At 28.2% G+C, this 13,395-nt stretch overlaps 2 protein-coding genes across 2 annotated transcripts; one reads left to right on the top strand and one right to left on the bottom strand.

The window, feature by feature from the left end:
* Nucleotides 1-8,736: 8,736 nt before the first annotated feature.
* LOC128951619 (uncharacterized protein F54H12.2-like) lies at nucleotides 8,737-10,074 on the top strand. The gene has a single exon (XM_054296867.1). It carries the CDS (start codon nucleotides 8,737-8,739, stop codon nucleotides 10,072-10,074), a length of 1,338 nt encoding a protein of 445 aa, XP_054152842.1.
* A 1,968-nt stretch (nucleotides 10,075-12,042) lies between these two features.
* On the bottom strand, nucleotides 12,043-12,618 carry LOC128951618 (baculoviral IAP repeat-containing protein 3-like). Its single transcript, XM_054296866.1, has one exon. The coding sequence runs from the start codon at nucleotides 12,616-12,618 to the stop codon at nucleotides 12,043-12,045; it is 576 nt and encodes a 191-aa protein (XP_054152841.1).
* Nucleotides 12,619-13,395: the final 777 nt, after the last annotated feature.

Raw genomic sequence — 13,395 nt, 5'->3', positions numbered from 1 at the left:
TACAGATGAATTCTGGCATTTGCCGTCACCATTGATCCTAATGCAATTGATGTGTTACCAGCATTACAGTAACTATCATCAACACATTTATAATTAACAATAATAATTTTTTCATTTGGCATTATTTCACCTAATAAAATAAAAAATAATAATTAGTAATTAGTTGTATAAAAATAAAATTTATATAATAATATACCTTTAATAACATATTTGGCATCAGTTATTATTTTGCGGTAATCGTTGTACTCATTACATATTTTTGTTTTCATTTGATTTGGTCGTTGAGCCAATTTACCCCAAAGACTGTTAAGCATAAGCTTTGCGATAAAACGTAGTCCTGGGTTTTTCTCCATTTTGTCAAATTCAAGTTCAACATTTTCTCGGTTTTTGTACTCTGTTATATATTTCTCTTTTTCTTCATTGTTTGTACAGGTTGATGGCCATCCAGATGCCTCGGTTTTAATTTTAAGCCATTTATTGATATATTCTTTGAATATATCATCTGTTTTTTGTTCGTAATGAAGAACTTCATATAATTTCTCGATTTTATACCCCTTAGTTATTGCCTGTTTCAACTCTTCGGAGTACCATGAGCCAACCAGACACCTCTCTCTGTCTGTATGAGTACAGTGATCTATTTTATTAGATGCACATAACCCGCACAATGCAAACACTAATTTATTGTTTTTTAAACGCATTGGCAATACTGGGAGATATAAGTCCTTTGGAGGCAAGACTTTGCACTTTATGAAACCAAAATATCCATCAATGCTTTTAGATGTAAATTCACTAATTACTATTGGATGTCCTATGGGGTATTCACATTTGGAGAGTACAGTAGGGTAAAGACTGCAGACATCTTTGTATTTTATTAATTCATTTTCTCCACAGTCATCATTAAAAAATAAATTATTTGTCCGTCCACCATAAAAACTTTCACGGATATCTACATGACCGATTTCTTTCATTTTTGCATAATATCTTTGACGCGATGGATAATATTGTCTCAGTTCATCATTTGTAGTCAATTCATTTTTAAACTCGTGCTCCCAAATTATTGTGACAGTAAATCCTTGACGTTCAAAATATCTCAACTAAAAAATACAATAATTAATATTTAAAAATTTTATTATATTTAAAAATAACTTACTTTTCCTAAATCTCTTGTCCTTTTCTCATTGGGAGTTAAATTGTTCAGATGTTCATATTTAGTATTTAAATTTAGATCAGGAAAACAATCTTCACATGCATGCCAGTAACACCCATTATATTCAAATATATGCCGATCTCCTTCAATATATCCGTCGGTATAGTATGGACCAATTTTAGTCTCTCTTGCAATTGGTTTATTCAACTGCTTTTGTTTAAAATCCAACCATATTTTGGCTCCAATTGATTTATTTCGCTTGTCAATATATCCATTAATAGGGGTCACTCCAATTGTATTTTCGTTTAATATTTTTGCCCGAAAGTATTCCAGTCCTACTCCGGCTAAAGTGAATCGACGCGTAATTGGATCCAAATCAGTGGCGGTTTGAAACAGTTTTCTAAACTCCATTACGGCTAATAATAATATCTGCACATCATTATAGCAGTATCTTAGGAGTTCGGCTTTGAAATTCCAGTTATAATTTTCTTCAATCATTTGTTGATGCCATTCTTGACAAGACTTAGCTGCTGTTGGCTTCATGTCTTCAATACCAAAATATTGAATATCTGGTATTAAACCATTGTACATATAGTACTCCGGTTTGTTAAAATGATGAGGAAAAAAGCCTTTGATGACAATATTTTCAAATCCAAATGACTTGGGAAGAGCGGATAGAGGTTGTTGGAAGAAACATAATGAGTCAATAAATGATATATTACTTATATCCATTTTTAATAACTTCATTCCTGTCATAATTAAGTCCATAGAATCCGTGAATTCTCTATTGTAATAGTCCTGTAAAATGAAGTGTCCGTCGTATCCTTTGAAATTATGCGCAAATACATACACTTGAGCATCTACAGCTTCAGCTCTTTTTGCAACATCATAATAAAGATAATTGCAAAACCTCTCGACGAAATCAAACTGAAAAAATCCTCTGTTTTCAAAACCACAGACATTGCATGCATCATTAGGTCTCTCAATGCTATCATTGCAAATTTTCTTTTTAGCCTCTTCATCCCAACAAACATTGCATACACATTCTATAGATAAAAATAAAAAATATATTTAATTATAATATAATAATATAATAATAGATAATAAAATTATAACTTACTTGATATTAGTAGATTTGGTTGATGAAAATCTTTTCCATTTCTATTATTTTGTGTACATTCGATGTCGAAACACACAATGAATTTTGGTTTTTCGTCTTCTTTCTCTAATCTGTTGCTGTTTAATGGTTTAAGCATGCAGTAGTGGGGACTTGTTTTGTAATACTTGCGACAATTTTTACACAAAATTTCATTACATTTGTGAGGATATCTTTTGTCATATTTATAAGTGACCTCACATTGTTCACAAACTTTAGGCATTGATTGGCAAACAAAATTATCAATGTGATTACGTAAACACTGATCATTTAGATATGTTTTGCCACAATCATCGCAATCAACAAGTGTTATAACTTTGCATTTGGGATATTTACCACAATGAGTACAAACAAATTCACATTTGTGATTTATCTTGTGATGACTAGTTGAACAATGTTTGCAATAATCTGCGTCTTCATAATATTCATTGATATCTTTTATGAAATTGTAATGACCTTCCCCATTGCCATTATTAATGTACTCAATAAATATTTTGTGTGTACATTCAATTTCTCCTTTGAATAAAAAGCTCTTTGCTTTTCCTGCATTGACAATGAAAAGTTGATAGCCTTGTAAATCATCTTTTTTGTCTTTGAGTAGATACAGATATCTTTGCATTTGTTCCCAATGTTCTTGACCAAATGGTACATCCCATTGTAATCCAGCATTTTCGCATAACTGCTTCGCATATGTAAATTGAAATTCTTGGGAATATCCATTTGCTGTAATTTTACGCCATAATAAGTTCCCCTTTAGTTGAGTTCCTTCCAATTCTTCATAACTGTAGGCGTATCCTATCCATACAGCACGGTAACCACAGTTTTTATCATATTCTATTTAAATAAAATTAGTTAATAAATTTATATAAATTATGTTTAAAATAAATTAAAATATACCATCGTTTTTAATAGTCACAACACTCCGTTTTCGTCTACTTTTTCATCTTTTGTTTCCGGTGCACGTTTGCGTTTATACCCGCTTCCGGTGACTGCACGTGTTATGTAGACACTTAACTCGAAAGTAGACATCAAAAATTCCTGGTTTGATTGCGTAATTTTGAACAATTTTTTACCGAACTCGTATTTGTCAAACTCTGATATTTTACGGCCACCTATATTACATTAAATAAAAGAAAAGATTTAATTAATTATAATAATAATTTTTAAAAAATAGAAATAAGTTACCTAAATATATAGCATTACTTAAGCCATTGGCTCGAATGATTACGCAATAGAAATCTTCTCTTCGACGGCCATTAAACACGGGGCTTACTAATGACATATATAAGTCAGCAATTTCATCATCCAATTGACCCAAATCGCTTATTGATTTCAAATTGTGATGAAATCTTATATTTTGGCGGACAAGATCTCGATGAAAGTCCGGGTACGTGTGATCAGAACGGCTCAACACATGATATTTGATGACTGAATTATCAGACGGATCAATATCCATCTGATTTGAACCATTGTTATCTTGAGATAACGGTTCAGACAGATCTCCATTCAACTGATCTGTTTCATTGTCATCATCTGGAGCAGTGACTTCATTATTACCACCAATTTGGTTAGGGTAAAGTCCATGAACTAAATAAAACAGTTCATTAAACTTGTCGTCATTGTTATTGAAGCCATTTGTCTGATCACTGTCCGAAGTCGTAAGCCATGGTCTCCAAATTTGATTGTCCGTGGGATTGCCAATGTTGGGGTATTCCGGTTGAGCATTGTTGTTGTCGGGCTGTGAGTTGTCAATTATTTCCGGCTGATGGTCGTTCAGAGACAGAGAGTCGTCATCAATAATCTCCTGTTGGCTGTTGTTGTGTCGGATGTCGTCATCAACAATTTCGGGGCGTGCGTTGTCGTAGTTATCCATTATATCACTAACACTATTAAAATAAAAAAATTAAATAAGTAATTTAAAAAAATAAAATAATATAATATAATTAATAGCATATAATAAAATAAAAATACAATAATAAATAACACTTACCAATAATAACCAAAATTAATAACACTAATACACAATACTATTAAATAATAGTAATAATAATTATAACACAAAGTTTAATTAAACAAAGTAGAGCTATAACTGACACAAAGGTAAGCATAAGCAGACTAACCAGAGTCACTCATAGACTACTGCTTTTATAGCATTTGACTGCTAAGCAGTCAATCCAGTTTATTGAGTCAACATAAAAGGATTAAAGGATTAGTGTTCAATGTTTGTTTTTAAGCTTAGCATTTTCCAAGAATTGTCAATCCCTAATACACAAATGTTATAAAAGGGATTAAAGGATTAACTAAGGTAACTATTATAACCAGATATAACCAGATCTATCCAGTTTTTGTGTTGAAATATTAAATCACATGATTAATAATGCAAGTGTCACGTGTAGATAAAAAACATTTATGTTTTAAGCATCCATTTACCTGTATGGTTGCTGGTCCGACATCTAGTGGAAAAACAGTATTATTAAGAAAAATATTAGATAATTATAAACAAACAATTTATTTTAAAGATATACCTAATAAATTAAAAGTAATATGGGCTTATTGTCAATGGCAAGACCTGTATAAAGTAAACATTGTTGATTGTGATATACAATATATAGAAGGTTTACCCAATGAAGAGGAGGTTAAAGAGATAACACCACATTTGATAGTTATTGATGACCTGATGACTGAACTCGGTAATAATGTAACATTAGCTAATCTATTTACAAAAGGTAGTCATCATATTAATATAAGTGTAATATTTGTTTCACAAAACATTTTTCATCAGGGATCACAGATGAGAACTATAAGCATTAATTGTCATTATTTATTATTATTAAAAAATCCCAGAGATAAAAGACAAATAATATCATTAGCATCACAGATTTTCCCTAATAATAGTAAATATTTTATAGAAGCCTACAATGACGCAACTTCTGTCCAATATGGTTATATAAGAGTTGATTTAAAACAAGATACACCTGAAAAATATAGAGTACAAACAAATATATTACCTAGTAATAATTATAAACTTAGGCCAATAGCATATATTCCTAAATAATGTCTGATAACCTAAAAAGATATTTTCGTGACTTAGAATTTGTGTCACAAATTAAATGTAAAAAAACACAAAATCAATTGTTAAAGTATTTATCCAAAGACCCTAATGTATATTTAGCTTTAAAAGAAATAGGTATTAATATTATAGAAGGAAACATTTCTAATGTAATATTGTCTAAAAAGCAAAAGACTTTGTTAAACAAATTTAAGTCTAAAAAATCACTAAGTGACTGTAAAAAAATTATTCAAAAAGGTGGTTGGTTTTGGTTAGTACCGTTATTAAAAACAGTGTATGACCTGATTACATAATGTCTTATAGAAAAATAGAATTAATGTCTGTAGATAGCGATACAGAAACAACAGATGGGGTTAGTAATACACCTGTTAAACAACTTCAGAGTTCAACTATGCTTACTAAGTCTATAAGAGATAAGAATGACATTGTATATAACAATAATGTTAAACAGAATCTACTATTAGACAACAATTTAAATGAAAATTTTCTTAAAATAATAGAAGATATAGTTAATAAAATACTTGTAAAAAATAATTATTTTAAATCTAATAAAATATTGTCACAATCTTTAGCAAAATATAAAAATCAAAAAATCAAACCTATTGTTAAAAATAAGATTACAAAAAATAAAGCAATTAAAAAAGCTAAAAATAAAAAGTTTAATAAAAAACAAAAAATAAAATGGACGAAAATATAAACAAATTATTATCAGATATATATTATGACCCTATCAATAACGCTTCATTTAGCAGTATAAAAAATTTATATGATAAAGCTAAAGATATCGATAGTAATATTACATTAGATAATGTTAAAGATTGGCTATCATCTCAATTAACATACACATTACATAAACCTGTACGTAAGATTTTTAAAAGAAATCCTATTATTGTTTCTAATATCAATGAACAATGGGAAGCTGATTTGGTCGATATGAGAGAATTTTCATCTAAAAATAATAACTATAATTATATACTTACAGTTGTCGACTGTTTTTCAAAGTATGCATTTGCCGTACCCTTAAAGGTTAAAACTGGTATTAGTATAACTAATGCATTTAAAACTATTGTTAATGAGCGTCGCCCTCTATCTTTAAGAACAGATAAGGGTAAAGAATTTTTAAATAAAGATTTTCAACAATACTTAAAACATAATCGTATCAATTACTTTCACTCAAACGATCAAAAAATAAAGTGTGCTATTGTTGAGCGTTTCAATAGGACATTAAAATCACGTATGTTTAAGTATTTTACTTCTCGTGGTACTCGGAAATACATAGATGTGCTACAAAACTTCATCTCTGCATACAATTCATCACATCATAGATCAATAAAAATGAAACCTATTGACGTCACTCATGACAATACTAAGATAGTGTACGATAACCTATATAATAAAGTCAAAAATATACCTCTACCTAAATTAAAAATTGGTGATAAAGTACGTCGTGCATATGATTTCAATAAAATGGATCGTGGCTATTATCCTAATTGGACAGATCAAGTATTCACTGTTGAAAAAACTATAAAAGGAGATAAACAATATATATTTAGATTAAAAGACGGTAAAGGTAATATTGTTGAACAAAGATTTTATCCAGAAGAAATACAAAAAATAAATGATGACCTCTATCGAATTGAAAGAGTAATTAAAACTCACAATAGAAATGGTATAAAAGAGTATTATGTAAAATGGTTAAACTATCCAGATACATACAATAGCTGGGTAACTGATATACAAAATGTCTACAATTAAAAATATATGTAAATCAGATTTAATTTTATTTATTACACAGATAACGGCAGTTAGTATAGTTATAATAATAAGTTTAGTTAACCTAACATTAATGATTGGTGATAGTAATTTATGGACAATTATACTTACCAGCACTTTAGGTTACTTAATGCCTAATCCAAAGTTAAAAATCTGTAATAAATTAATAAAAGACAATATTGTAGTTTAAAATTTTATAAAAGATAACATTTTTTATTAAAATGAGTTGTTTATTAATACAGATATTATGTTTTATTTTGTTATTTATATTTATAATAACATTATTTATTTTGAGAGATAAAGAAAAGTTAATTTGGACTTGTTATACTGACAATATTACAGGCATTAAACTTTGTGAATAATGAGTGATTACATAACGTTAATTAGCAATGTTAATAAATACGATAAGTTATCTAACTTTCGTATAAAATTAGGCAAAAAAGTTGAATTACTTGGTGATTGGTTAGTTGGTGTGTGTGAAATTTCATATACCAAATCTTGGTATAATGTATTAAATGATTACACAATAACTTTATTTGATGAGATGGGAAATATTTACTCTAACAATGATACAGATTTATTTACTATACATGCAGGGTTTTATGACACACCTGTTAAACTGATTAATGAAATAAATAAAATATTCAATTTGTTTAGTAAAGTTAAATCACCTAAACTTTTATATAATGAAATAAATAATTATATAACTCTTGAAGTTGGTAAAGCCGAAAACACTGTTAAAGTGTTTCCTGATTTAGGTGAAGAAATTGAAAATATATTAGGTTTAAGAAATAGACAACAATCTCTTAATTATTATTACGTAACCAATAATTTGGCTGATGTTGTATTTAACGGTATAGAAAATAAAGATTGTATTAAAGCTTTTCATCCAGTAGAAATATATGGTGGATTTCATTCTCTGTATTTATACACTGACATTGTATATCCATCAATTGTTAATAATTCATTTGCTAACTTATTGAGAGTTATTGAAGTACCGCGAAAATACAAATTTGGTGAAACTATACATTTAACATATGAAAAACCGCAATACAGACCCGTAAGACTTAATCAATTTGAAACAATTGAAATTGTTATAGAAGATGATAGTGGTATGAAAATACCATTTAAATTTGGTAGAATAGCTATAACGTTACATTTTATTAAAAAATAAACATGGATAATCCATATATACAATACTATATGAACCAAGCAGGGTCTGGTATTGTTACTTATGCAGGTCATAGATATCAATCCGGAAACGGTATATTTGGAAAGATATTAAAACATTTAAAACCAGCCTTAAAGTACGTAGCCAGTAAAGGATGGGAGGCTTTTAATAATTTTGGTGGTGACGTATTATCTGGTAAATCATTTAAAGAAGCAGGTGCTAACCAGTTGATACGCACAGCTGATTCTGTCATAACAGACGTTAAAGATAAACTTAATAACGCAAAAAAAGCAAAAAGGTTTGGGTCGTAAACGTAAACGTAAAAAAAGTGTACAAAAAACTAAGAAAAAACAAAAAACTAAACCTAAAAAATTTTATAGAAGACGTAAGACACCTAAAAAGATATTAAAGTATTAAATATGACTACAATACATGAGCTCTCGTCTTTAATGACATTACCAGAGTTGGATATTTTTGGTGTGCCACCCACTCAACTTATGATTGAACGTGATGTACAAACTGAACACCGCCCAATCAGTTCATTAAACCAATCAACAAACACTATTGAGTTTGAAGTACACACTGGTCTTAATGAATATATTAATCTCAGTAAAAGTGAAATATATCTATGTTTAAAAATAAAGTTGCAAAAATCTACTGTATCTAAAACTCCAGATATAAAAGCAGATGACTGGAAACTAATATCTCCAGTAAATTATTTATTACATTCATTTATTAAACAAATAGATGTAGTAATTGGTCAAACTTCTGTATCATCAACATCAGTAAATTATCCTTATGTGGCATATATGGATACTTTATTAAATAGTACTCCAGAAGCTAGACAAACTCATTTACAGACTGCTTTATGGCAAAAAGATGAATATCCGATGGACAACGTAAACGAAATCAGAAGCCAACGAATCAGACCTATTGGTGACACTTTAGATGAAGGGTGTGAGATTGAAATGTATGGAAATCTACATATTGATCTTAGCTCTCAAGTAAAGTCATTACTAGGAGGCGTTAGTCTCAATATAAAAATATATCCTAATGATCCTAACTTTTATTTAATATATGATAAAACATTATTACCTAAGGTTGAGATTATGGATGTCAGATTATTTATGCATAGATCTATATTAAGTCCTCAAGTGGTAATTGCACATAATAAAGCACTAGAAAAAACTAATGCTAGATATTTTATTACAAGAAAAGAAGTAAAGACATCAATTATAGCTAAAGATACTTTGGATTGTTATTTAAACAATGTAGTTAATGGTGTAATACCTAGAAAAATATATGTTGCATTTGTCAACAATGAAGCATATAACGGTGTTTATAATTTGAATCCGTTTTATTTTAAAAATTATAGTATAAGACATATAGCCTGCTATGTTGATGGAACTCAATATCCGCATAGACCTTACACTCCAGATTTTAACACTAAAAAATATATGCGTGAATATTTCGGATTATTTGAAACAGCTAATCAAATAAGACATGAAACGAGTATAGATATTACTAGAGATGAATATGTTGAAGGTTTTACTATATTCGGATTTAATTTCACACCTGATTTATCAGATGGTGTAGCTAAAAGTGGATATGTTTCTCCATTAAGTAGGGGTAATTTACGAATAGAATTAAAGTTTGCTCATCCAATAAAAGAGACTGTAACTGCAATTATATTTTGTGAATACGATAATCTAATTGAAATCCAAAATTCCCGTTTTGCTATTAAAGATTTTCCATGAATACATTAGAGATTAACCATTATTTTAGAAATTGTGATATATATTACGGTACTTACCCTAGAGATTTATTACCAAATACTATACCTTTAGGTACGGGTATAATTATAAACACAGATAGTTCATCTTTACCAGGAGAACATTGGGTTACAATATATAAGTCGATCAATGGTGATATTGTTTATTTTGATTCATTTGGTATTCAACCCCTACATTCAGATATATTAAAGTTTATAAAAGATAATATATTACATGGTTTTTATTATAATACAATAAATTTTCAAAGTGTATTTTCAGATACCTGTGGATTATACTGTATTTATTTTTTAACAAACTTTTTTAATGGTGGAACCTTTGAATCGTTTAGGAGTGTTTTTAGCTTTTCTCCTAATATTAACGACAGTATTGCCAGATTATTACGTAATTGGTGATTGTCGTTTATCAAAAGTCTATAAATCTTTTAACGATTATTATAGAGTATATAAACAAATAAAGATTATATATGATGAAAAATTTTTAATAGTCATCACAGATACAATTATGATTAATAAAACTCTAGCAGACATTGCAAATATGTATAAACATAAGATTGAAAGATTTTTTATAGAAGAGGGATACCCATTAAATACATCTAATGATTTAACATTTATGATTAAAAAATTAGACCTATAATGGAGTTCAAAGATAGACCATACTTTGCAAATAAAATATGTGCAGTTATGGATGCACAAGGTTTTTATATGGATAAAGAGTTTTATCCGAGAGAGATATCTATTATATCACATACATTTAAACAAAATGTTTTATGTGAGACTAACTTAAAATTTGTTGATATGACTGTTAAAGATAGGATAACTAATTTATATATTGCTAATAATTTGTTAGGCATGTCTTTGCGCACTTCTAACAATGAAATTAAATTTAACGATACACATGATCCATTACAGATTATTGCTATATTATATAATAAAGTAAAAACGGATACTAAAAAATATTTGGGTATAAAAAACTAACAATTAAAAGATCTATTAATTATTTTGGATATACCATTTGTAGATCTAAATGTTCTACAATGTCCTAGTACTTGTAGATTAAAAAAACTTTACACTAAGATACCAATAGCATGTCATTTTCATAATAGATTGGTTCCTAATATTAATATTCTGAGATGTGCTGAAGTGAAATGTATGCTACTATGGGATTGGTTATTTAGTTTTACTAATAGATATTAAATAGATAATATACGGAACTAACTCCCGCCGTGTTCTACGGAACAAATAAGGGGCATTGGCAGGGCCAAAGAGGGCAGTACTCTTTGAGCGCTCAACAATGATTTTTATGTGTAATTTTTTGTTTTTTTTATATAATTTATTTTTGTTTGTGTTTATTTGTGCTTCTATTTTTTGATTAATTAATTATTTTTTATTTTATTTTATTATTTATTATAAATTTTTATTAAAGTTTATTAAATATAAAATACATTTTAATTAAGATGATTAATAATATCTTTCTTATAAAATAATAAGTTAGATAATTCATATTCATATAGTATTAAATTATTACATTCATTTTTATTAACTTTAATCACACTTATTTTATTTCCACCAATTACATTTTCAAATTTTATTTTTCGATAGTTAGTACCAAATTGTATGAATTTTATTCTTTTTTCTAAATATGGTAATAAGATAATAAACTCTTTTTTACTTAGACATACGCCATCTTTGGTAAATTTTGTATATATATCTTCATTATATGCTTTACGTATATCCACATATGTTAAATTTTTTATTGTATCATTAATAATACGTATAATTAAAACATATGCAGAAGTTGATTTTGGATTACAATAACTATAAAATATATTACTATATTTTATATTTAATTCCATACTTAGAAATAATCTATAAATAATCAAACTTTTAATATATTTAATATTATTATATTTAATTAATACTCACTTTTATAATATTAACATATAAATACTTTTAATCTTTTTGTAACATTAGCTCTACAATAAGGACATTTGAGCAAACGCTGACTACATCTTATACACGATATCTGATGTGCGCAAGGTAGAAACACCACTTCCATTACATTTTCATAGCATATCTTACAAAGCATTTTATTATTCTGTTGATGACTTTGTTGTATTTCAACAGATGGTGGTGTTTGAACAACCAAAGGAGGATGCGGTGATGAGTACGTGTACTCAAATAACATTTCTACATTTACAACAGGTCTTTCATAATACATTTCTCGACAAGTTGTTATAAAACTTTGACATTTCTGTGCTCTAAGATAGTCACAATGAGGGTAATGCTTTGCGTGTTCGATCCATGGATCATCAACTCGTGTCCATGAGCACAAACGTCCATCACAGCTAAAGCATTTAACGTAATCTAAATGTCCTATCGAATAAAATCCAGCCAAAGCAAACTTTCGGTAATCACGTGTCCAATCAACAGTGTTAATCCATTCAGAATTATTAAAAGATTGTATTCTATCTTCTATTTTACTAAATATAACTTCATTTCCAGAGGCCATTGTAAATCAAATATTAAATATTATTTATAATTATAATTCAATGTTAACAGAACGTTATAAATTTGGTATCTATTAGTATAGTGTGCACTACTATGCTTTATATACTTTATTATTGCATCAACATTAATTAAATATATTACTGTTATAACCAATGAACACTCTTTAAAGACAATGACGTCATATTAACACATTCATATTGGTTATAATAACAGTAGTATGCTTACATACCACATGTTGTTTTTTTTAGTGTGATGCAATATGTCACATGATGTGTTGCATCATAATAAATTATTTGTATATTAGTTGTGCGTCTATTTTTGGAATTAATTTTTTTGTTTTTTTTGTTTTATTGCTTTTATTTTATTTTATAAATAATAAATAGTTAAATAATAATACATTAATAAGATAATATTTCATTTTTATACAATAATAATTTTTTGAGATCGTCTTCACACAGGAACAAATTTTGTTCTGCTTTCTTATTCCGAAGACGTAATGCAAAACCATATTTGGTTTTATCAAAATTGATGAGTCTTTGTTTCACCTGATCAATGATAGGCCGACCATTTTGTGCTTCGAGGTATGGAACTAATTCCTTAAACTCATCCATTTCCAAACAGACACCAATCTTTGTGAATCTTCTCTCGTCATTTTCAATATACGTTTTACGGATATCCACATATTTGGTTATTTCGCCATTGTATTCACATTCGACAACACGAACCACATATTCATGTGAATACAGAAACTTTTCGTGAAAAAATTTTGAAAATACTT

Source organism: Oppia nitens, unplaced genomic scaffold, assembly GCF_028296485.1.
Source record: "Oppia nitens isolate AA-2021 unplaced genomic scaffold, nextdenovo-longstitch-racon4-pilon3 scaffold1_pilon_pilon_pilon, whole genome shotgun sequence".
NCBI lineage: Eukaryota > Metazoa > Arthropoda > Arachnida > Sarcoptiformes > Oppiidae > Oppia > Oppia nitens.
This window is presented reverse-complemented; position numbering and strand designations above follow the sequence as displayed.

Excerpts from the sequence above, each read along its gene's own strand:
- LOC128951619 (XM_054296867.1), top strand. The coding sequence starts at position 8,737 with ATGACTACAATACATGAGCTCTCGTCTTTAATGACATTACCAGAGTTG.
- LOC128951618 (XM_054296866.1), bottom strand. The coding sequence starts at position 12,618 with ATGGCCTCTGGAAATGAAGTTATATTTAGTAAAATAGAAGATAGAATA.